Here is a 25,507-nt window from a genome sequence, read left to right as displayed (position 1 = left end):
TTTCAGCAGTGAAGAAACTGAGGTTGAGAGCTTAAGAAGATGGCTCAAGTTCGCATAGCTAGTGAATTGAGGCACATACAACTCCTTGGTTCTTGCCCTTCACCCCTGCATTTCTGGGAATGGATTTGCAGCTGGAAATAGAAGGTTCAAAGCAGAGAGGACATTTAGAAAGTTGTTGAACTGGACTAGATGAAAAGTGATGACTCTAAAACTAAGTTTTAGTAATGATGAAGAGAAGTGAGTGGATTCAAGACTGTAAAGGAGGTAGGACTGGCATTTGGCAACTGAACCGATGGGAGGAAGGAGTGGGAGAGCCTGCTGGGTACATCTGGATTGATGGTGCTGCCATTCACTCCTATGGATCTTAGGAAAAAGTAACTTTGAGGGTTGTTAATTAGGACTTGTTGGATGGAGTTCCCCCTTGGATATTCAAGGGGAGATGTCCTCTGAAGTATCTTGAAGAGTTCCTCTTAGGATGAAAGAGAATTTGCCTCGACTTTGTACCAATATCAATTGTTTGTGTCTCTTCTAAGGTATATCCTATATAACTTGTTCAAACTGGGAGATGGTGGGCCAAGGAGTCAAGATAAACCAGGAATATGGACTATCTTTGAAGTCTTTACAGTTCTTCTGGGGGTGATACAAATATTTTACAATTACTTTTTTTTTGAAAAACAATTTTTTGTGTGCTATCAAATAACTTCTTTTCCTTTTATTGAGACATAATTGACATACAACATTATACTAGTTTCAGGTGTACAACAATGATTTGATATTTGTATATGTTGAGAGATGATCATCATGATAGGTCTAGTTTGAAGAAGTATTCTTAACAACTTTCAAATATGTGATACAGTATTATTAACTCTAGTTACTATGCTTTTGACCCCCTTCACCCATTTCTCCCTCCCCTCCTCCTACTCTGGCAGTCACCAATCTGTTCTCTGTATCTATGAGTTTAGATGCAATATAGTAATCTCAGTTCTCCTAATAATGCTCTATTAGTGTCAATGCAATTCTAGTCAGAATCCCAAAAGGTGGGATTTTATTTTGATGGGAAATGACAGACATCAACAGGTTCACAATTTGTTGTGGGTAATGGTAATCATATGAGTTCCAAAACTATTCTGTGATTATTGTAGTATTGAGTAAATGAGTAAATGTAATGTTGATGTTTAGAAAATCAGGGTTCTCAAATGGGAGAAAAGAACTATGAATGTGGAATGGGATGAGAGGAAGAACACTGTGGCATTGATTTGGAATTGAAGATCATCATGAATTCATGATTTAAAAAATGTATACATTTTTGCCCTGGCTGGTGTGGCTCAGTTGGCGACGGCTGCTTCAAAGGTTTCCTTAAACCAGCAGTCACCAACCTTTCGGACCTCACCAGTTGGTGACCGCTGGGTTAGAGCATTGTCCTGTGGACCAGAAGGTCACAGGTCCAATTACCTGTACCTATGTTGCAAGTTCCATTTCTGGTCAGGGCACATAAGAGAGGCAACCAATCGATGTATTTCTCTCACATCAGTGTTTCTCTCTCTCTCTCCCTCCCTCCCTCCCTCTCCCCCTCCCTCCCTTTTCCTCTCTCTAATATCAGTTTTTAAAAATCTAATTTTTAAAAATATATGTCCTGGCCGGTGTGCCTCAGTTGGAGCATTGTCCCATGCACCTAGAGGTTACTGGTTCGATTCCCAGTCAGGGCACAGGCCCAGATTGTGGGCTCAATCTCCAGTAGGAGGTGTGCAGGAGACAGCCAATCAATGTTTCTCTCTTTCTTTCCATCTCCCTCTCTTTCTAAAAATCAATTTAAAATTTTTTAAATAAAAATATGTACATTTTTTAGCACTGCAATTCTTTTTTTTTTAAATATATTTTTATTGATTCCAGAGAGGAAGGGAGAGGGAGTGAGAGAGAGAAACATCAATGATGGGAGAGAATCACTGATCAGATGCTTCCTGCACGCCCCACACTGGGGATGGAGCCCGTAACCCGGGCATGTGCCCTGACCAGGAATCGAACCCTGACCTCCTGGTTCATAGGTCATTGCTCAACCACTGAGCCACACCAGCTCAGCACTGCAATTTTTTTTGTCCTTTGAATATATCCTGCTGAAGAACTAGAGTCAGAGTACTCTGTGTCTTAGCAAGATTAGTTTATTTCTGTTTGTATTTAAATTTAAATTTCAATATTTAAATTTCTGACTTAATTTCAATTTCAATATATAAACCATTAACATGGTTCAAAGCCAAAACTAAAAGCACATGGGCAAGTTTGTGACTTCTCAGTGCCTGAATTTGCTAGTCTGGGTAAGATTGCGTAGAAGTTTCAATAAAGTGATAAAGGCTGCAGAGAACTTAGCATGGCACAGAACGTATACAGCATCCAATAAATGGGAGCTGTTCTGGCTTTTCTCCTTCCAGCCACTTCTCTTGCTTTTCCTGTGACCCCAGGCCATACATTATGGGGTAGAAGTAGTCAAGGCCTACAGTGAGGCTAGCTGAAGAAGTATATTTGAGTTCTGGGGCTTACTATGGGTTTATTTAGTTTTTATATTTATACCTTATATGCAGAGATGACTGACTTGGAGTGGGAACAGAGCTTGGGAAATGGGAGGAGCAGAGGAGCTGTAAGCTATAAGCTGGGAGGGAATTCAGGGAGCATCTTTGCCCCCTGAAAGGAATGCACCTAAGAAAGAACAACACTTAGAAGGACAACACTTGGCAATCTAGCGTATTCCTGGCAGCTTTGGGAGATGGACCAGCAGCAGGGATTAGCAGGCCTATATTGAAAAGGAGAAAATCAAGGCTTCAGGGGGTAATGTGATACATTAAGTCTTCCAGCCTAGATCTTGAGATTGTAGGCAGAGGAGAAAGATTGAGACTTTATCTTGCCTCCCTAACCCACATATTGAGGAGAAACCTGGGACCAGAGCAGGGAAGACACTTGGCCAAAGTCACACAATGAGTTTGAGGCAGAATGAGGACCACCACCTGAGCCTACTGACTGCCAGTCCCAGGCTCCACGATCACATTTCATAGGGACCCAGCTAGGACAGAGATGTCTTCCCTCCACCCACCATCCGTCCCAAGGTAAGATTCTATTAAGTTTTTCCCATAGATTCCATAGATCAGGGGTCCTCAAACTTTTTAAATAGGGGGCCAGTTCACTGTCCCTCAGACCGTTGGAGACGGTAGTTTAAAAAAAAACTATGAACAAATTCCTATGCACACTGCACATATCTTATTTTGAAGTAAAAAACCAAAACGGGAACAAATACAATATTTGTACTTGCATGTGGCCCGTGGGCCGTAGTTTGAGGACCCCTGCCATAGATTCTCCACAAATTCGTGGTAATTACCTATTTATATCTCCCAGGTTCTTTCCCCCTTTCCGTCTGCTTTTCAGTTTAAAGGAGATGGCTCCTCCATGTCCATTGTCATTGTCACATAGGGCTTGACACATAGGAAGTGCTCAGTAAACATTTGCCCTGTAAAGATACAAGTGAATACAGCAACTTGGCAACATGGCAGCATTCCTGTAAGGATACAGATGAGCACACACCCTCAGACTCAGCAAGACCCCAGAGAAATATTCTCATCTATGTTCACCAGGAGATGTGTACAAGGAGGTTCAAAGTGGTACTCTTCATTATAATAAGACTAGAGGCCCAGCGCATGAAATTCGTGTGCGGGTACAGCCCCTAGGCCTGGCCTGTGATCAGGGCCATCTCCCTGGCTGCCAGCAGCCAGCCACGCCCCCCCACCCCACCCCCCGTTCCCTGTTTGCCATTGGGCGATCGGAGCCTGCTTGGGCGGGGCGGGGGGGGGGGGTGGGAGGGGGCGGGAACGAGAGGTGGTCAGTGTGCCTCATAGTGGCTGGTCAAGGGGTCGTTCTGCCGTTTGGTCAATTTGTATATTACTCTTTTATATATATAGATGTGCAAGATATTCATAATCAGGACAAATAAAGTATATATCCATACAGTGGCATTCTATACACAGTAGTGAAAGTGAATGAACAGTTGCTACATGTGTTAACATGGAGACATTTTCCAAACATGATATGGATTGGTAAGGCAAATCACTAAGAGTAGAAAGAAGAACATTAATACAAAGCTTTCAACAGATCAAAATCAAGAGAGTAGTTTACTTGGTGAAAGGAATAAGGGAAATTAGTTCAAAGAAAGGTACACAGAGGGCTCCAACTCCATCTGTGATGTTTTATTTCTAAAGTTGAATGATGGGTAATGGAGGTGGTTATATTATCCTTGATACTTTTTTGTATGTCTGAAATATTTCATTATTTTTATTTTTAACCAATACCTTATACTCCACTGTGTTTAGGATATAGCTCACAATAAATTTTAAAGAGAAAATATGCAAAAGGAACTTTTATATTACTAAGTAAGGACAGTATTTCCTGACATACTGTTACGGGTCAAGTCATATAGTAGCTTGTACATACTGTTAGCTCCTTGGCCATATATGTCATTTCAGGGTATAATAGTAGAGGTGAGTGATTAGAACATTGTCATCACATAGAACCAAAGATGAAAAAGATGTTGCCGCCGAAACCGGTTTGGCTCAGTGGATAGAGCGTCGGCCTGCGGACTGAAAGGTCCCAGGTTTGATTCCGGTCAAGGGCATGTACCTGGGTTGCAGGCACGTCCCCAGTAGGGGATGTGCAGGAGGCAGCTGATCGATGTTTCTCTCATCGATGTTTCTAACTCTCTATCTCCCTCCCTTCCTCTCTCTGGAAAATCAATAAAATATATTTAAAAAAAAAAAAAAGATGTTGCCAATGAATTAGGGCTCCCATACACCCATTCTTCAGAGTGCATTATTCTCATATTTAGATCTAAAATAAATGAATAAATTGTTAAGCCAAAGAGTTATTTTAAGAAATCTGAAAGTAAATAGTAACGTCTTTTTATTAATTCCCCCTTTTCCCTTTCTAGTTTTAATTAAAGATTTTTTAAATAACTAAGCGTTATGAAAGTATTATGAGTCAAATTTTGGATTTGGATTTTAAAAAACACATTTTTCCCCCCAAAAGAAACAGCTTAACACTAAGCTGTATCTTTCTGGATATGAATGATATTTCTGAAGACTTCCCCAGTTTTTAATTGTCCATTGTTTCCTAAACTGTATTTTTAATTTCATTTGCTCTCTCCTAGGGAATGAAGGATGGCAGCACGCCGTGCATTAAAAGCTGTTTTGGTAGATCTCAATGGCACACTTCACATTGAAGATGCAGCTGTGCCAGGCGCACAGGAAGCTCTTAAAAGGCAAGCTATCCTCCAGGTTCAGCTGACAAATATGTTTGTGAGTGCCGTTTTACCAAGGCAGATCATTAGCTGAATGGATGACCTTAAGATGGCATTTCACCAGCTTACCATATATACAAAAACTGCCTTGGGTTTAGCTAGAAGATGTATGCATTGTAATATCTTCCAAACATTGTTCTCTAAGCCTTTATTAGGTTTGGCCTTTGATCTATTCTTTTTGTTCCTTGTGTGCATGTTTTTTTCTAAGTAATGTAAATTCGTGAATGACAACTCAAGATTCTAAAATATAAATTAAATAGCATTGGAAAAATCACAAATGAAGGAATCACAAAGTGAAATACACACATGCACAGAGGCATAGTGCTGCCCACTCCCCTTTCACCTAAGATCTCGCAGTAAGTGTGCAGCAGCTCAAATAAAATTTAATTGAGGGACTTGAAATTTTAGAATTATTTCTATCAGTGAAATTTAATGCCTTTGAAGGTTAGCAACTGTTCTATATTTCTGATGTACCAACCACAGTACTTAACATGTCTAGATACAAACGGGGATACGTAGTAAAAGCTTGTTAAAGCAAACTGAACATGTCCCGGCCAGTGTGTTCAGTGGTTGAGTGTGGACCCAGGAACCAAGAGGTCAGTGAACCCGGTTGGGGCACATGCCTGTATTGCATACTCGATCCCCAGTAAAAGGGCGTGCAGGAGGCAGCCAATGGATGAGGTTTCTCATTGATGTTTCTGTCTCTTTATTCCTTTCCCTTCCTCTCTCTCAAAATCAATAAAAACATATATTTTTTAAAAAGTAAACTGAATGTGAATGTTTGCTTCTGAGTGTCCTGGAAAAAAGAATCATCAGTACAGTAGTACTACTAATTGGTATTGAATACCTTCATATTAAAATTATTTAGAGAAGTTTTCAAAGTCAGCAATACTTAGCATGTGGTGCTTATTATTTTCCCACCTTAAAATAGTCACAGTGTACTGTTATTCAGAAAATCTAGTGACTAGCATCACAACACCAGGTATAAGGGCCAAAAATTAACACAGATCTTGCTTGTATTCTCTCAAGGAGCTTACCTTCCATCTGGGGAATAAACAAATATAAAGAGACTTATGTATCTGGTAGGCATCATTTGGAAGCTATCAGTTTAGTTAGGAGTCATGATGTTCATATTATAGGTGGACAACATGTTGTTTAACCATTTGTACGCCATAAGCATCTATAGACGCAAGTGGCGGACCTTTTTTAATTAAATTCAAAATATCGTGGCCGTTAACTGGTTAAAGCCAAAAGAAAATCAGATTCACAGTTGGACTTTCTCTTGACTCCTTGACACTGTCTCTTAATTAGGCTTTCTCTGGGAAAGGAGCTTTTACTGCTTTAAAGATAAGCTTTTTACTTTGTATTGAAGAAAAATTTTTTTATTTTTGGTGAGCAATGAATGACACCACTAAGTATCTCTGTAAGTATGAGCCTGCCATTCTGGAGGGCCAGGAGCCTGTGAATTACACATCCAGAGACATCACTATACTGTTATGGCTGGTTTTGGTTTCTATAGAAACAAACAGGCTAAGGGAAGTTGAGGGACCAGTAAAAAGAAAAGTTTTTTTTAAATCCTCATTAAAAATGATATGGTTATTTCAGTACTTCTACTTGTTCATTTTTAGGATAATAGTTACGTTGAAATAATCAGTTTCTTTTGAGAGATAAACCACTAAGTTTAATGTGTTTTTAAGAAAAGCTACCACACAGATATTATAGAGGCAATCATGATTACAGTGAACTATTTAATCTTACAAATTTAGTTAATGTTCTTTGGGTGAATACTTAAAAATCTGTTTCTGTTTTATTTGCTTGCTTGTTTTCAATTGCATTTAGTGCTTTTCCACCTTGTATTCATTTGGGGCAGGCACAAAATAAAAAGCAATAGGGTATTAATATAAAATTTTAATTGTTGCTAAATTAAAATTATTTTTAGATTTTGGATTAAAACACTTTAGGACCAAGAAAATAATTTTCAATTTCAAAGAAAGCTAGACTGTCATGAATTCTTTCTCTGGTACCTGATTACCAGTTTAGGTTCCGAAAACAGATCACAGAATCAAAACAATTCTATATGTAAGTAGTTCAAGGGAAAAACACATTTTATTTAAAAAGAAAAAAAAAGATTTTCTTTGGTAGACTGTCCAGATAGATTCTGTTTATAGATTTGGTAGCACATCTTCTGATTGTCTAAGAAGGAAAAACAACATCTTGAGGTGTCCTCTGTTCTCTAGTATAGGACATCAAGTCCTGTACCAGGACATAGGTTGGAGTCTTTGTCTCAGCTCTACTGCTACCCGGCAGTATGAAGCCGAGCGAGTCACTTAGCTCCCCTAGGCCTCAGTTTTCTCCTCTTTATAAGAAGAGAGGGTTGCGCCCTAACCAGTTTGGCTCAGTGGATAGAGCGTCGGCCTGCGGACTGAAGGATCCCAGGTTCGTTTCCGGTCAAGGGCATGTACCTGGGTTGCGGGCACAGGAGGCAGCTGATCGATGTTTCTCTCTCATCGATGTTTCTAACTCTCTATCCCTCTCCCTTCCTCTCTGTAAAAAAATCAATAAAATATATTTTTAAAAAAGAAGAGAGGGTTGCATAAGTAGATAATCTCTAAGGTAACTTTTATCTCTCATATTCTGTGAGTATAGTGGTTACTAAGCTTTGTGTTTGTTTTTTTTTCACTTATTTGCTAAATCCCTGCAGTAGAATTCAGTTGAAGTACAGAAGTCCTCAAAAAGGTAGACACAGCTTTTATAACTTACTTTGTAGCCTTTGGCAATAAAGTGGTCCAGACGGTGTGGATAATACGTAAGCAGTTCTGGGTAGATAACAAAAAGATTATTGGTAATAAAAATATTTACTTGGTGACTTAGCCTTCATTTTATGACTGTTGGCAAGTGCTACCAATTTAGGAGATCTTACAGGGCTAGAATGTAAAAGCTGCCTGTTGACATCTGAATTTTACTTTTCCAGGTTACGTGGTACTTCTGTAATGATTAGGTTTGTGACCAATACAACCAAAGAGAGCAAGAGAGACTTACTGGAAAGGTTGAAAAAGTTGGAGTTTGATATCTCTGAAGATGAGATATTTACTTCTCTGACTGCAGCCAGAAATTTAGTAGAGCAGAAACAAGTCCGGCCCATGCTGCTAGTTGACGATCGGGCACTACCTGATTTCAAAGGTAGGGGAAATTGCAAAGATTTAAAAATTGGTTCTTCATATCTTCTTATAAATCATTCTTAAACTGAATATTTAGATGTATTCAGATTTCCTCCTATTATTATTGAAAGGGTCAACAGATCTCTTGAATCCAAATTGGTGTTTCTCAAACCTGTTCTGACTGCACTCCACAGTAAGTGAAACACATTACATAGTAACCTAGTACATATATGTGTGTGTTATATATATGCTAAACAATACTTTTACTGTATGAGAAGTATTCTGTTTTCTGTTTGGTTTACTTAATTGTTTATTTGATTTTGATGCTGCTTAGAGCTCTCCAAATTAGTTTTGTAATCTAATGGATCATGACCCACAGCTTGAAAAAGCACAGGTCAAAATTACTTTGAGTATTATAATCCTTGATCCAAGAGCTACTATGTTAATTTGATTAAATGAGATAATCCATAATCGCCTTATTTAAAAATAGGTGTCATTCTGTATAGTATGAAATTTTAGCAGTGATTATGAAATATTTCAATCAAACTTTTCTCTTTGGGAAAATTAATAAACTCTGGAAAAATATCCTATTTTTATGAAACTTTGCCACATTGCTTTGTTTTGTAAGTGATACTCAGCGTGAAATGACACAATATAGAAAAATGGGTATAAAACCATGTGATGGCTGTACAAACAATGATCTACATGCATCTACAGTGTATTTGTGTCTCTGGGTTAGCTGAAGTACTATAAAACAATATTTTAATCAGATTTTTCTGTTTTGACTTTATTTGAAGGAGGTTAAGATTCTAGTTGTATTAGCAGTGAGCTGCAGTTGGGATACATAAGCAGAGTCCCTGAGAAGGAAGAAATCTTTGTCAGTCAGTCCAGGACAATACTTAGAACATGCTTATATACATGAAAATACCCAAAGTAGATGGGTTTTTGAAAGGCAAGAAATTTTTCTGCTGTTATTGAATATCTTTGCTAGTGGTAGATGGAGATAATGGAAGGAACACAAAAAACTTTAACTCTAAGTATAGCCAACAATTTGGTTTTTTTCCTTCAGCAAACTTTAACCAATTACTCAATACTCATGGATGCTGGTAAGGAGGAAATGGGAAAGCTGGATATCTACTCTTCCTATTTCTTTCCCTTACATTTTGGTGGAATTGATATGAAAAATGCTTTAAGGCAAGCAGTAAGAGAAGCAAATAGGAATTGGCATATGGGTAATCTACAGAACCGTCTGACTTTTAGTAACTGTGTTGGTGAATATACTTGTCTGGTCAGGTACCAAGGCCTTAAAATATGCTTAAATTATGGAGTAATATTTGTGACACTAAAAGTAGATGAGACATTATGTAGAAAATAGCAGAATCTATAGTGCATTCCATGTTTATCATGAATATGTTAACCTCAACTGTCAATTAGAGTGTCTAATTTCCCTTGCCTCTTAGATTTTCATTTCCTCATCAGTTGCTATTGATCTGATAGCTCATAGGGAATTCATGGCTGTTCTTGTTGATTGTAATCAGTAAAGCTCTTTGAAGTTAGAAATTACTTGTTTGAGAACATCAGGTTACAAGTTTCAACTCAGATTCTAGTTACTGAGTAGCTGTAAAACCATGCAAAAGAAATATGCAAAAATACTAGGAGAACTTTTTCTTCCTTTAAATATCTCTTTCACTATTGCGAGAGTACACAGGGCAGGATAATCTCTTAAACTTCAGATTATTGCTACAATAACAATTTGCACTTGATTTACTAAAACTCTTTATTATAAAATGTAACATTACTTTTAATTGCATTTTTCAACAATCATATATTTTTTTAATTCCCAGGAATACAAACAAGCGATCCTAATGCTGTGGTCATAGGATTGGCACCAGAACATTTTCATTATCAAACTCTGAATCAAGCATTCCGGTGAGTCTCTAGCTATTTAGCTATTTATTTTTCATCTGATCAAATACTTCCTTCTTTACCTTCTTGAGTCTTTGTCATGTAAGGTTATACATGTTTTACTTTCTAGCCACCTAGATTATACATGAGGACGCACATCTTCAAAATCACTTCAAGATCAACATCAAATATTATTTATTACTATCCTGCTTAGTTTAAAAAAATTATCAATATGTTAAAATGTGATGATCTTCGTTTGTTTGTTTTTTATAGACTTAGTATTCTGGAGCAGAAATCCATAATAAAATTGCATCTGTTAAAGCTAGCAGTTTTGTCTTTTATCATCACTCCTATGATTCTGCACTGACTATGCTAATTTCTGACAGAAAACAGCATCAAGGCTAATGCCCCCAAAAACAGTAAACGGGACTCTTCCTCCAGTGTGAATCCATGCTATGGGAAAAAAATCTACACAGTTGACCATACTTTCAAAGAAATTATTCTATGAGTGATAATGGTAGTCTGACCTGGAATAGTAGGGATTCAGGTCGTATCAACATGACTTGATGAGTGATTGAGGTTAGGAAGTGAAGGACAGTGAGGCAGGGAGGACATCATATTTCTCACCTGGGCACCTGTGATGGAGAACACTCCCTGTGTGGGGTCCAGGAGGCGATCAGTTCAGGTTGGGGCTGTTTGGCATGTGGGACATCTAAATGGAGATGTTCCAATGGCTGTTGGTTGAAATTGGGGGAAACACAACTACCACATATAATGTTATAAATCTTCAGTTATGTGTGCATTTCACTTTTATGAACTTTCGCTGCTGCTTACAAAGGGAAGACTGCATACTGGTTCTCATACTTCTTAAGATAAACTGGATCAGAATTTACCTACAAATCTGCTCTAGAGTGAGATTGTGACTTTTTCCCTTGGATTTTTCTCATCTTTCATCTTATGTTGTCTTTTACTGCTTGTCAAACCATTAAACAGTATAATTTGTCTTTGAATTTATGACAAGTAGCTCAAAATATTACATAGGGATACATTGTAATAGCTTAAAAAAATTTTTTTAGTGGGTCGATAAATTTTTGGTATTTAACTTCAAGAATGCTATAAAAACATCATTTTCTTACAGTAAAAAGATCTACAAGAATCATTCTAACTTATATTTGATGTAGAATTCATTTCTTGATGTATATGTCTTAGAATCACTACAACGCTCACACATCTGGGCACATTATTTACTGTTTAATCTTGAAAATGGCTGTCCTCGTGTACAGTCTGTGTGGCCAGAAATAGCACCTTTTTCCCTGTGTGCATTTTAGAGCCTCAGTTAATGGAAACTACGGCTACTTAATGCACTTAGTCATTGTGATAGTCTAGCCTTTGTTTAAAAGTAACATACTCGCTTTTTATAGTTGCTCAGTATCCGCTACTGTAGTTATTATCTGGAGGTCCACTGCTGGGCCACATGCGTGAAGGTATATGTGGGGGTATGTGGTGTTAAAATTTCTTTTGCTTCATCTACTTCAGTTATTCTGCTGTGGCTTCTTGGGCTTGGGGTGGGGGCAATATTATATCACCTGCTCCTTAAGTAAGGTTTACAACTATACCAAAATTGGTTTTCATTTGAAATAGAGAACCTACTTCCTAATTTACTCCTACTATCTTTTATTCATTTCTTTAACCACAGAATTCAAGGAGAAGGTATTGATTGATTTTAGCTGGTAATTTGGGAAGGACATATTTAATAGGTCTCTGCCTTAGATGAATGCTGGACTCAGGGTAATAAAAATGTATGTTGACATAATACTGACTTTATAATTGCTCGGATGCTGTCTAATTAGTACACTTCCCTAACCATATTGATTTTTTTAAACACTACACTTTGAAGCATTACAGTGCACTTATGGGTCAACTCTAATTTCACAAATGCACTTAACTGCTGGGTGGAGAGTTAACAGAAGGATTTTAGGTCTTGCCCTTCTTTGCATATTGATGTCTCCACAGAGACTGTGCCTTCCAACCAGTGACTACAGCTGTTTGGATTGTAAGTGGCAAATATAGACATCTCAAATGAACCACCGATTAGTTAAATTACTGTTCAGGTTGATAATGAGAATAAACATTGGATTTTAAACCCCATGCATAGCTGCCTTGAACACCAGCTTCAGGGGCATATTGCCCTCAGGTGGATGCATTAGCCTTCCACATTACACTGCCTCTTATTTACTATTTCAAATAGGCAGGCCCCCAAAATGCATAGTACAATCTGGCTACAAATATGTCCTAAATATTTTAATGAATTGAGAACACTGCATACTAGAGATTGATTTTAGAAAAGAAATAGACATGATTTGAGGGGTTGGATTCTAGAAAACATTTAAATCCTAAGAGCCATTGGTGTCTTTTTTCCTTTTACCTACTACTAAAATATACAAGGGATAATATAACAAACATCCTTAGGCCTATCAGGCAGTTCCAGAAATACAAATTATTGACATATTTGATATCCCTCCTCAATTTTATCACCCAAGATCCAGCCGTGGGCAAACTACGGCCCGCGGGCCGGATCCGACCCATTTGAAATGAATAAAACTAAAAAAATAAAAGACCGTACCCTTTTATGTAATGATGTCTACTTTGAATTTATATTAGTTCACACAAACACTCCATCCATGCTTTTGTTCTTGCCCTCCGGTCCAGTTTAAGAACCCATTGTGGCCCTCGACTCAAAAAGTTTGCCCACCCCTGCCCAAGACCCAAAAGTAATCAGGATTCTGAATTGTGTTTATCATTTACATGCATTTTTTAAATACCATGTAGGTATTTCTAGACAGTATATGGTGTTATTTTGCATGCTTTATACTTTACTTATCAATTTGCTTTCTTCCCTAGTAATACTGTATGATTCATCAATATGAATATCTATAGCTCTTGTGTATTCTTTTTCACAGTTTTGGTACTAGCATGTAGCAAGGTCTTTTTCATCTTCTGACCTGAGTTAGAAGCCCAAAGCTTGAGCATTTTTGTAATGGACCAATTATAACTAAATTTAATGATCTCTATTAGGAGGAAGGCTACCTGGACAAGCAGATCACTTAATAATTTAATTTGAACTTAGCATTAACAAGATTAAAAAAAATATCGCAGCACAAAAGTAATATGTCTTCATTGTGGAAAATTGTATATGCTCAAAAGAGAATAAACAAAATTATCTGTAATCCTTCCACCTAGCTAGTTTGTTTCCATGCACATATCTATTTAGGCAAAAATGAGAATCTATATATACTGTATATGTATAGTATGTGGTAATTTGCTTTTTAAAAACCCAACAATATGTTGTGCATGTTTTTCCACATTCTTAAATATTCTTCTAAAACATGTTTGATTCCCACAGAATATTCCACTCTCATAAGTGCAATTAGTTGAATAGCCATATGTTTCTTATTGTTGGTTATTTCCAGGTTTTTTTTTTTAATATATTTTATTAATTTTTTACAGAGAGGAAAGGAGAGAGATAGAGAGTTAGAAACATCGATGAGAGAGAAACATCGACCAGCTGCCTCCTGCACACTCCCCACTGGGGATGTGCCCGCAACCCAGGTACATGCCCTTGACCGGAATCGAACCTGGGACCTTTCAGTCCGCAGGCCGACGCTCTATCCACTGAGCCAAACCGGTTTCGGCTATTTCCAGGTTTTTGAAGTTAACTTTAAAAAAAAAAAAAAGCCTTTTGAGAACGTTAGTTAAGCAATATTTATGTTTGTTCCTTAAATTTTTTTCAGAACTAAAGTTGTTGGATCAAAGGAATTTTGAGGAAAAACTGCATGGAATAGCTTACCTAGGAAAAGTTCAAGTTTTTAAAATAAATTAAGAGCAGCTGCTCTCCAGCTTCTAGAGGAGCTTATTTAAAATGTTATTCTAGCCCCAGCCAGTTTGTCTCAGTGGATAGGGCAGTGGTCCGAGGACCAAAAGGTCCTGGGTTCCATTCTGGTCAAGAGCACGCAGGCCCATTCAGGAGGTGACTAATCAGTATGTCTGTTTCACACCCATGTTTCTCTCTCTAAAAAGCAATGGAAAAATATCCTCGGGTAAGGATTAACCAAAAAAAAAAAAAAAAAGTTATTCTATCTGAAAATAAATAACATCACAACTTTCATATTTAAATGCAAGAGGTGAAAGGCTGCTTAAGAGCAATGTTTTGAAGATTCAAAATGACTTAATTTTGAAGTTAATGATTTCTTCCTATAATTATTACAAGATGTGAGAATCCTCGAAAAGTCTTAGAGATGTGCAGAAATTAATTTTTTTGTTTTTCAGGAAGAGATTCTTATCACCATAAATGGTTCCTGTGGAATATTAGATTGCTTTTCTTTTCCCATCTCCTCAAGAAAAAAATTAAAAGTTAATTGCTCCAATATATTCAATTCCTTAGAAAGGGAAGAAGAGAAAGGGAGAAAAAAGGTCAACAACTACGACTTCAATTATTACTGCATTTGTACAGTAACTCCTGAATCTTTTCTAAGTATTTAGAGCCCTGAGCATGAGGAATTCCAGAACAGTGTGACAGCAGGACTCACATTACAAATATTTCTGTGGGCTTTGTCTATTTTGAAAGTGCTGACTGCTGCTTTGCAGTTTTTTAATTCAAGTCCAGACCATGAGAAATTGTTTAAAAATTAAGAACTTGAGTTGTTTAAAGTATTCCATTAGTATATGCAAGAGAACCACTTTATGCCTATTTGAAATCCACAGAATACAGAATTGAGTTTAATATCTTTCACTAACTGCTCTTATTTTTTCATATGGGGATATTGTTATACGATCAAGGCAACTTTTGCTACTCTAAATAAAACTTGCAGTTAAAAAAGCCACATAAATATATTGTTACTTTTTTATTAATGTGTAACATACACAATAAAGTACACAAATTGTTAGTATACAATTCAATAGCATTTTACACATAGGTATGCCTTTGTAACCCTCTGATCAAGATCTAGAACATTTCCAGCACCCTAGGAGGCTTCCTGCCTTGTAGTACACTCTTTCCTTAAGGTAGCACTACTGACTCCTGTCAGGATTGCCAGTTCTTGGTCTTCATATGAATTAAATCATACAATTGTATAATTTTTTGTCTGTTATTGAGATTTATCCAAGTTGTTGCGGATAGCGGTACTTTCTTGTTGTTTTGTTTCTTTATTTTTGTTGTGTAGTAGCCTATTGTATTGTGTAGTAGACTGTCCCACAATTTATTTATTTTTCATTTGGATGGTTTCCAGTTTGGGCTGTTATGAATAAAGCTGCTATGAATGTTCTTCAACATGTTTTTTTGTGGGATATATGTGCTCATTTCTCTTAGGTCTGTAGAGTAGTGAAATTACTGGGTAATAAGTACTTGTTTAGCTTTAGTAAATATTGCTAAACAATTTTCTAAAGTCATTATAGCATGTCATATATTCCCACTGGCTATGAGTGTGAGTTTCAGTTGCTCCAAATTCCCACCAATCTCTGATCAGTCTATGAAATTGCAGTTATTCTGTTTGGTGTGTATAGTATCTTACTGGGTTTTAGTTTGTGTTTCCCTGATGAGTAATGTTCTTGAAACATTTTCATGTACTTATTGACCAGTGGATAACTTCTTTGCAGTGTGCCCATTCAAATCTTTTACCATTTCTGATTGGGTTGTATTTTTCTTACTGATTTGTGTATATGATGGAACTCATATATACACTAGAGGACCGGTGCACAAAAATTTGTGCACTCGGGGGGCGGGAGGAGGGGGGTCCCCAAGCCCGGCCTGTGCCCTCTCACAGTCTGGGACCCCTCGGGAGATAACGACCTGCTGGCTTAGGCCTGCTCCCAGGTGGCAGAGGGCAGGCCCAATCCTTAAGTGCAGCCCCTGGTCAGGCTCAGAGCAGGGCCGTCTGGGGAGTTGGGGCGCCGCCCCGTCATGCACAAAGCAGGGCGGATCGGGAGGTTGCAATGCCACCCTCAGTCACGCTCAGGGTAGGGCCGATTGGGGGATTGGGGCACCACCCCCTGTCACACTCAAGGCAGGGTCGATGGGGAGGTTGCGGCGCCACCCCCTGTCACGCACAGAGCAGGGCCGATCAGGGGGTTGGGGCACTGTCCCCTGTCACTCACAGAGCAGGGCCCATCAGGGGGGTTGGGGCTCCGTACCCTGTCACACACAGAGCAGGGTCAATCAGGGGGTTGGGGAGCTCCCCCGTGTCACGCACAGAGCAGGGCCGATCAGGGGGTTGAGGAGCTCCCCCCTGTCACTCACAGAGTAGGGCCGATAGGGGAGTTGGGGCACCGCCCCCTGTCACACACAGAGCAGGGCGGATCAGGGGGTTGAGGCGCTGCACCCTGTCACACTCAGGGCAGGGCCAATGGGGAGGTTATGGCTCTACCCTGTCACACACAGAGCAGGGCCGATCAGGGGGTTGGTGCGCTGCACCCTGTCAAACACAGAGCCGCAGGGCAATCAGGGGATTGGGGAGCTCCCCCCTATCAGGCACAGAGCAGGGCTGATCAGGGGGTTGGGGCGCCTTCCCCTGTCACGAACAGAGCAGGGCAGATAGGGAGGTTGTGGCCCTGCCCCCTGTCACACACAGAGTTGCAGGGCGATCAGGGGGTTTGGGCGCTGCCCCCTGTCACGCTGATCCCGGTGCCGGGAGCCTCACTGCTCCGCTGATCCCGGTACCGGGAGGCATATTACCCTTTTACTATATAGAATAGAGGCCTGGTGCATGGGTGGGGGCCGGCTGGTTTGCCCTGAAGGGTGTCCTAGATCAGGGTGGGGGTCCCCACTGGGGTGCCTGGCCAGTCTGGGTGAGGGGCTGAGGGCTGTTTTCCGGCTGGTGAGTGACTGAAGCTTCCAACCGCTCCTTGTTTTCTTTTTTTTTTTTTTTATTCTGGGCCAGCTTTAGCTCTGAGGCCTCGCTGCTGAAAACATCGATACAATGTTGCGGTCCGGGGCTGACTGACAGCTGGTTTCTGGGGTTTTGTTTATTTTCTTATTTGCAACATAGTACATAGTTGCTTAGAGTTGCAGCTGAGAGGCCGACAAGTTAGGCGGGAACGTTGGAGTCCGCAGTCACTGAAGCAAGCAAGCCTCCCTATTCGCTTCAGTGCATGGCTGCCGGCCGCCATCTTGGCTGACAGTTAATTTGCATATACTCACTGATTAGCCAATGAAAAGGGTAGCGGTCGTACGCTAATTACCATGTTTCTCTTTTATTAGTGTAGATGTTTTTGGTTGGATATACATATATATATTGCAGATATCTCATCCCTGCCTTTTTGTGCTCTTAATAGTATGAGAACATGATGTTCTTAATTTTGATAGAGTCCAATGTGTCAAAATGGCAGTAGTGCTAAGGTTGAAAAACCCTGATAGTTCAGTCCCTTCATTAATAAGAAACCTAGGCCCACATGAAGTGATTTGCTGTTACCTATTTTAAGAAGTGTGGACACTACATTCTGGACCAGAAAATACTGTGGGGCTGGGTTGAGGCAGTACTATGCATTGTGGGATGTTTAGCAGCATCCCTGGCTTCCACTCACTAGATGCGAGTAGCACCCCTCTTTCCCCAGTGTGACAACCAGAAAAGTCTTCAGGTGCTGCCAGATGTCCCTGGGGAGCAAAACTGCCCCAGGTTGAGAACCACTGGACTAGATGTTTGCCTGAGGTGTTTATATTGTGGCCCTGCCCTCACTAGGATTTTTCAGTTTGTTCCGTTGCCCACACGGAAATCACAGCCAGAGTTTTTTGCATCAGGCCTTTGTGCCCTTTTTTCCTTGCTTCTTGCACTTCGGTGGGTTTATAGTTAGATATAGACAGAAAATTATCAGAATATTTCCTTCTGATACATTATTTCTGGTGTCAAAAACAGCCAACCCTTTGCTGCCCTGTCTGGTAGGTTAAAAAACACTCCCAAGTATTGGGGTGTCTATTTTTGATATTTCAAAAAATGTTTAACTATAAAAGATCTTCTAATCTGTGTCCTAGAAAATGTTTACCTTTCAGTCTGTCCTGAATATGGTTGGCTCTTGAAAGACTCGGTAAAGCTTATGCTGTGCAGAGGATGACAGAAGCAGGAACCACTTCCCTGAGAGATGCCTATCTTTTCCAGCCTCGTGTAGTCCAGTTTCCACTTAGAGACATGTAGAGGAGCCCATAGTCTCAGCCCTTTCAGGGAAGGCACTAAAGCACTGCCTGGGAATTGAGTACACACATCAATCAGGCTGATAAGTCTTATCCCCAGTTAATACATAATAAAATATTAACAAAGACAAATCAAATGAGTTTTTAGTTTAGCTATGTAAGTGGAAAGCAATTTTGAGGTCTGTTGCATAAAGAATTCCAGTTCCGTGGTAGAGTAGCAAATAAATGGGATTGGGGGTGGGTGACAAGAAGGGAGATAGATAAATCACCCATTATTATCTCATTGCTATCAGCTGTGGTTCTTTAAGGCCAGCATAGTGGCTTTTTCAGGTTTCCTAACAGCTGGATTTTAAGGTCTGCTTTAAGAAGTAAACTTGTATTAATATTAGTGAATAAATTTGAAGGATCTGTCCTGTGCTGTGAGCAATTTGTAGTAACTAACAGAAAGGCCCTGTAATAGTCCAGTATTGGTTTTTACTTAATAAAATATTTAATCATAAATGTCTGAATTCTGCATCTCCCACAGGAAGGCATTTCCATGCCCACTGACAAAAATAATTTAGCACTTTCATAGCTGAGCGCTTAATTACTCATAATTGTGAGGGGTAAGATGTGATGAATTCTTCCTCGATGGACATACTAAATATTTTAACTAAGTAGATGGCTTAAAGTAAATTAAGCTTTGTGAGATCATTCATTACATTGGTTAAAAGCAGTTTAAGTGTATCATGTCCTGCATTCCATTAGATGATAATATTCATGTGACTCTCTTGCTGTGAGACTACAGGCTGCACTGTTGGGATGGATGGCAGATATTTTTTGGATGGGGGTTGGGTGGTGAGTATTAAGAAGTTGTTGGTGGGGGTTCTTGGATTTGTTTTACGTTTTGCCTAAGTCACTAATGAGGATTCTTAACTATATGTAGAGTTTGGTTATCAAATTAATGGTAAAATGCTTTGTGCCCTTTAGTTGGTATGAGAATAATTATCCTAATATCAGGGCAACAAAAGAGATTTGGCAGTAAAGGCTCTCCCTTAAACCTTGTTGGTGTGTTCTTCAGGGAAGATGGCCTGATTTGCAAAGTAATGTCAGAAGCAGTCAAAAGGTAGAATGAAGACGTAAAGGTACAAGCAGAAAGCGTTTGTAAAATGCTCTATTAAATTCCTGAATTAGAAAGAAACTTACATGTTGGAGTAGAGGAAACAGGAAGTCAGGTATTTGGAGTTAGCTGAATGTGTCACTGCAGCAACAGTTGTGATACTGGAAAGGGCTCAAGAGCCTCCTGCTTACCATTAGGGAAGGTTGAAACAACTTGTCTCATTAAGTTAAGCTTCTTCCCTTGAGTGTCTTATTTAGCTTTACTTCTCTTAATTCTCTTTCCCTGGTGATTCCGGTAAAGTGTCTGAAACCTCTAAAGGTAAAAGGTTGAAGCAATCCCAAATTTAATAATCTATCACCTTTCTTCAGTGTATTTGAATTTAATTCCCAGCAGTTCTTAGAGAATTCATTAGAAGATAGCAAGTCATTAAAAGTTAATAAGAAACTCTTTGTTTCTGTGAATGTGAATACTGTAAAACCACTTTGTAAGTCTGACATTCTTTTCCAGTCATAAAGGCCTTGCTTTTAGCCAATCTCCATTTTCTCTATCTCTTTAGGTTACTCCTGGATGGGGCACCTCTGATAGCAATCCACAAAGCCAGGTATTACAAGAGGAAAGATGGCTTAGCCCTGGGGCCTGGACCATTTGTGACTGCTTTGGAGTATGCCACAGATACCAAAGCCACAGTAGTAGGAAAACCAGAGAAAACATTCTTTTTGGAAGCACTGCGGGGCACTGGCTGTGAACCTGAGGAGGCCGTCATGATAGGAGACGTAAGTAGAAGAGCCCCGGAAATGCCCTGAGCTCACCTGCCATGCTGGGCTGAGCCAGCTTGGAAGCACTGCTTCACACCCAAGCAGACTCTGCTGCTGATGACATCAGATGGAGAGAAATGGCTGCCTCTAAGTCGGGCTTCACGTAGATGTGTAGTGGTATTCTTGTAAAGAACTGAAATTTTGATGATTTTTGACATGCTCTGAAGTATGATGATATATATATAATTCAAAAGACCATTAAATGCAAGTCATTCAAATGCTTGATATGTCTTTTTAAAGAAACCTTTTCAGAAATTTAGATTTTTCTAATATTACTTATGCAGGGAACAACCTATACCTAAAGAATTCTACCATTATTGATTTTTTTCTTAGTAAATGCTATATGGAAGAACTTCCCAATGTGTCACAAATAGCTACAGGCATTGGTTGCCTCAGCCCTTTGAGTGGCAGGTCTGGGCGTTTGGAGGCTCTGGCCGTGAGCACCTTGTCAGTTTACTCTAGTGTCCTGGGGAAACATCTACGTGTGCCATGAGGGAGAAAGAGCTAGAAAGCACAGTGCCTTGTGTTAAATAGGTGGCAGTGATTACTAGTTATTTTAGTTATAAAGAATAACGTGTTAGCTGGAAGGGGCCATCAAGATTGTCTGGTCCGAATCTCTCCATTTTTGACTGGGAAACTGAAGCCTGGAGCCGGAAGTCTGCATACCTCCATTCCTGCAGCTAATTAGTGGCACAGCTGGAAGTAAAACTTGAGGCTCTGGACCCTGCCAAGACAAACTTGCTTTCGTAACTTGTGATGGTGCAAGTGTTTCACAGTTCTCCTGATACCCTCTTCCACTTCAGGGTGTGTTCACCTCACACTGAATAGGATAGTCATTGAACTTGGTGTTGTTGTCAGAAGCCATCTTTTCAGTCACATCTATAGTCAAGTCTGTATCTGACTTTCCTAGGCAAATATGTGTTTGAAAGGTGGTTATCAGAGTTTTTTATCCCGGGAGATACTGGTTTGGGGACAGGGTGGGAGGCAGGAAAGGCATGCAATAGCAGCTTCATGCAGGGTCCTTGGTTAGCCCAGAGAGGTGCGGTTTCTTCGCTCCCTTTCTTTGTCCACTTTTCCCCACCTCCCTTCTTTCTCTTCCTCTCCCCCATCTTCACTGCTTCAACAGGGAAAGTTTAGATGCAACAGAAAAGGTTTTAAGTCAGACTTTGAATGAAGATTTTTGACATTCTAGGACTCATTTCCAAAGGCTGTTGTTGAATAATATTAATGACTTTAATGGAAAAATATTTTCTTCAGGCATGATCTGAATGAATCCTGCTTATAGATATGTGATAGCAGGATTGATTTTCTTGATGTTTCTCCCAGCCCTTGGATTTTATTTACCTTGTGTTTATCATCACAATCAACCAAGCACATTCATCCCCATCTTGAGTAAGAATTGGAAAGAGGACCACCTTTTCTAACTGATCTGTTGTTCCCAAGTGTGAAGTGAATGTCAGGCAGTCCCACGGTCTAAGCATACTGAATTGACTTGATTGCGGCTGTTAGGGACAATCAGATGGAAAGTAAGGATAATATATTACATGGGCGGCAGAAAAGCTTTCTTCTGAGTCTAGTTCAGTGATTCCCAAAGTGGGCGCTACCGCCCCCCGGTGGGCGCTGCAGCAATCCAGGGGGGCGGTAATGGCCACAGGTGCATTTGGGGGCGATGAGTAACTGCTACTAAAATTTTAAAAAAATTAATTTCCAGGGGCTGAGTAATATTTTTTCTGGAAAGGGGGCGGTAGGCCAAATAAGTTTGGGAACTACTGGTCTAGTTCATTCACTGTTTGCAGTTGGATCATCCACCTTAAAAGCTGCCAAATGGATAGGATGCTTTTTCCATGATCTGTTTTAAGAGGAGATCGATGCACACACGTGGCAACATTGAAGAACTGTGACTGTGCTCTCTGTGTTTGGTACTAGAATGACTGCTCTGTTGTACACCTTCCACCTCTGTGACACTTCCCTTTCCAAATGATGTGCTGCCTCAGACTGTTACATGTGAATTTACCCATTTTTACATCTTTCTGTCTTTCATTTAAAAAACAAACATGGGGTTACAGTTGGCCATCCGAGCCTAATAAGTCAAATCAATTGGTTGGTAGGTTTTATTGGCAAGTAAATTGAAGACCCTGTACTAAATGCTTTCTTTGTGCTTTCTAGGATTGCAGGGATGATGTTGGTGGGGCTCAGGATGTTGGCATGCTGGGCATCTTAGTAAAAACTGGTATGTATCTTCTGTATAAGCCTTCTCTGAAACAGGATGGTGGGATACAGAGTTGCTTAAAGGAAAGTTCTTACAGAAATGGCAAAGCCAAATCACTGGACACTGTAATTCTCTTTCTGCCACAAAGCAAAAATAAAATGGTCTTAGGATTACAGGGGAAAAACATGGGAGGGCCCATGCTGTGCAATACTAGATCAGGAAGCCTATTCACTTACCCATCCAGGAAAGCACAGACTGCCACAGTGAGTGGGTCAGGCAGGAGTGATGATGGCCTGCTTCATTCACTCAGCCAACATTATTGAGCACCAACTGTATGCCTGACACAATGGGAGGTGCTAGAGTTATCACACATATGTAAGCTACTGTGTCAATTTGTACTTTTTAGAAAGCCCACTTGCTGGCCAGTGTATGCAGAAGCATTCTGCGAGCCCTTATCAATATGGCCAAGAAACTTGCCTTTCACATATTTGACCTTAGACCATGGGGTGCAGGGATTATGTGATAGAGGAATAGTTAGTCATTAACTTACCTATAAGACCAGTAGAAACCTTGCAAAGGAGTTAATCCTTAAAGGGATTTAAGCTTGAGAAAAAACTAGCAGTAGTTTGCTGTGTACTGTGGACAGGTACCTTGAAGATGCTAAGGTGAGTGAGGTATATGTTCATTACCTTTGTACATTTGCTGCTGGCCCCTCTTCTGTAGGAACTCACAGTCAGTAGGATAAGAAGCATCTTCACGACTGCAGAGCAAAGGTGTGGAACGGAGTTTTTAGGCTTTGTGTTTGCTGGGCAAAGCCTCTTAAAGAGATAATTGTAGAAAACAAGGAATTGTAGAAAATGGTGGGTTTGGTGTTGGGGAAGCTGCATTTAGGCAGAGAATACTGGAAAATGCAGAAAAATGAATTGCAGAGACCACAGAAAAAGGAATGGAGAGCAAGGAGAAGTCCAGAGGCAGCCAGGGTGGCTACAGGGCAGTTGGCCTCTTCCTCAAGACCTCAGCTGAAGCAGTGTTTTGCAATTCTTCTCTCCCTTTTATTTTATTTTATTATTTTTTTAATCTTTGTTGTTGAAAGTATTACAGATGTCTCCCTTTTCCCTGCTTAACCCCCTCTACCCGTGCCCTCCTCCCCCAGGCCTTCACTGCACTATTGTCTATGTCCATGGGTTATGCATACTAGTATATGCATTTAAGTTCTTCAGTTAATATCTTCCCAACCCTTCTTCCTCCCTCCCTCCCTCCCTTCTTTCCTTCCATTCTTTTTTAAAAAGTTTTATTGATTTCAGAGAGGAAGGAAGAGGGAGAGATAAAAACATCAATGATGAGACAGAATCATTGATCAGCTTCCTCGTGCACTGGGGATGGAGCCTGCAACCCAGGCATGTGCCCTGACCAAGAATTGAACCGTGACCTCCTGGTTCATAGGTTGAAGCTCAACCACTGAGCCACACCTGCTGGGCTCTCCTTCCATTCTTAAAAATTAATTGTGGCCCTAGCTGGTTTGGCTCACTGGATGGAGTGTCGGCCTGCGGACTGAAGGGTCCCAGGTTCGATTCCGGTCAAGGGCATGTACCTGGGTTGCAGGCACATCCCCAGTGGGGGGTGTGCAGGAGGCAGCTGATCGATGCTTCTCTCTCATCGATGTTTCTAACTCTCTATCCCTCTCCCTTCCTCTCTGTAAAAAATCAATAAAATATATTTTTAAAAAAATTAATTGTGGAATGCTCACAATGTGCTAGTCATTATGTCAGGTGCTAAGGGTACATTGGGGAATGTAATAGGCCTAGTGCCTGCTCTCAGAGAGTTTAATAATCTCAGGTGTGAGTCAGACATTAAACAAATATATAAATAACTAGAGGCCCAATGCACGAAATTCATGCTTGCTGGTACCAGCTTCCCTCTAGCACCCGGGACTCGGGCTTCCCTCGCAGCCCTGGCTTTCTCTGTAAGGTTGTCTGGAAGGACATCCAGTCTAATGAGTATATTATGCTTTTATTATTATAGACTGGAGGCCTGGTGCATGAATTCGTGCATGGATGTGGTCCCTTGGCCTGGCCAGTGATCAGGGCTGACTGGCAGGCAGGATGGGGGGAACCGTGTGAGGTTGGCTGTGGGAGTGCACTGACCACCAAGGGGCAGCTCCTGTGTTGAGCATCTGCCCCCTGGTGTTCAGTGCGCATCATAGCTACCAGCCGGTCATCCAGTTGTGTGGTCGTCCGGTCATAACGGTTGCTTAAGCTTTTATATATGTAGATTATAAATTGTTATAAATATCGTGGAGGCAAAAATACAGGGCACTAAGAGAGAATAAACAGGAGGGGATCTAATTTGGATGGAATATGGAATCTGACTTGAAGTATGAGGGTGATAATCGGGTGAGAAGAATGTTCCAGGCAACGAATAGCAGGTGTGACAGTCCTCAAAAGAGCCAGGTCCAGTCTAGGACTGCAGTTTGTGACAAGTGCACATGCTGGGGTGACAGGGCTGCTGGGGCCCATGTCCGAGGCCTGCTAGGCAACAATAGAGATTTGGGGCTCTTTCTGAAGGGCTGGGGGACCCAGTAAGAGTGTTTAAAGAGGGACCACAAGTCATCTGATTTTCATTAGTGAAAGCTCTCTGTGACCACTGTGTGAAATGGGGCCTCTGCTGTGTTGAGGCCCAGAGTCTGGGGAGAGTTGGGCAGTGTCCCGCCCCTCGAGCCCCTCCATGCACACAGTCTGGCCCGGACCTATGAGCATCCATCACTCTTCCCTTCCCCACCCCCAGGCGCTCTCATGTGCCAGGTGCATAGGGCTCCT

The 25,507-nt window shown here is 40.4% G+C and overlaps 1 protein-coding gene across 4 annotated transcripts in view; it reads left to right on the top strand.

The window, feature by feature from the left end:
- Window positions 1–25,507, top strand: part of HDHD2 (haloacid dehalogenase like hydrolase domain containing 2) — a 32,304-nt gene that overhangs the window by 1,425 nt on the left and 5,372 nt on the right. For 2 of the 4 annotated variants that reach the window (XM_070421111.1, XM_070421109.1), the window contains exons 2-6: window positions 5,180–5,290; window positions 8,301–8,509; window positions 10,332–10,416; window positions 20,224–20,440; window positions 22,649–22,712. In XM_070421111.1, the coding sequence (XP_070277212.1) occupies window positions 5,190–5,290; window positions 8,301–8,509; window positions 10,332–10,416; window positions 20,224–20,440; window positions 22,649–22,712 (676 nt within the window). In that variant the 5' untranslated portion in view covers window positions 5,180–5,189. Of the gene's footprint in view, window positions 1–2,915; window positions 3,093–5,179; window positions 5,291–8,300; window positions 8,510–10,331; window positions 10,417–20,223; window positions 20,441–22,648; window positions 22,713–25,507 lie in introns of those variants that run through there. The other 2 variants (XM_070421110.1, XM_070421112.1) reach the window with 2 other exon arrangements.

Source organism: Myotis yumanensis, unplaced genomic scaffold, assembly GCF_028538775.1.
Source record: "Myotis yumanensis isolate MYYU_CA2020_CCGP unplaced genomic scaffold, mMyoYum1.0.hap1 SCAF_7, whole genome shotgun sequence".
NCBI classification, from domain to species: domain Eukaryota; kingdom Metazoa; phylum Chordata; class Mammalia; order Chiroptera; family Vespertilionidae; genus Myotis; species Myotis yumanensis.
This window is presented reverse-complemented; position numbering and strand designations above follow the sequence as displayed.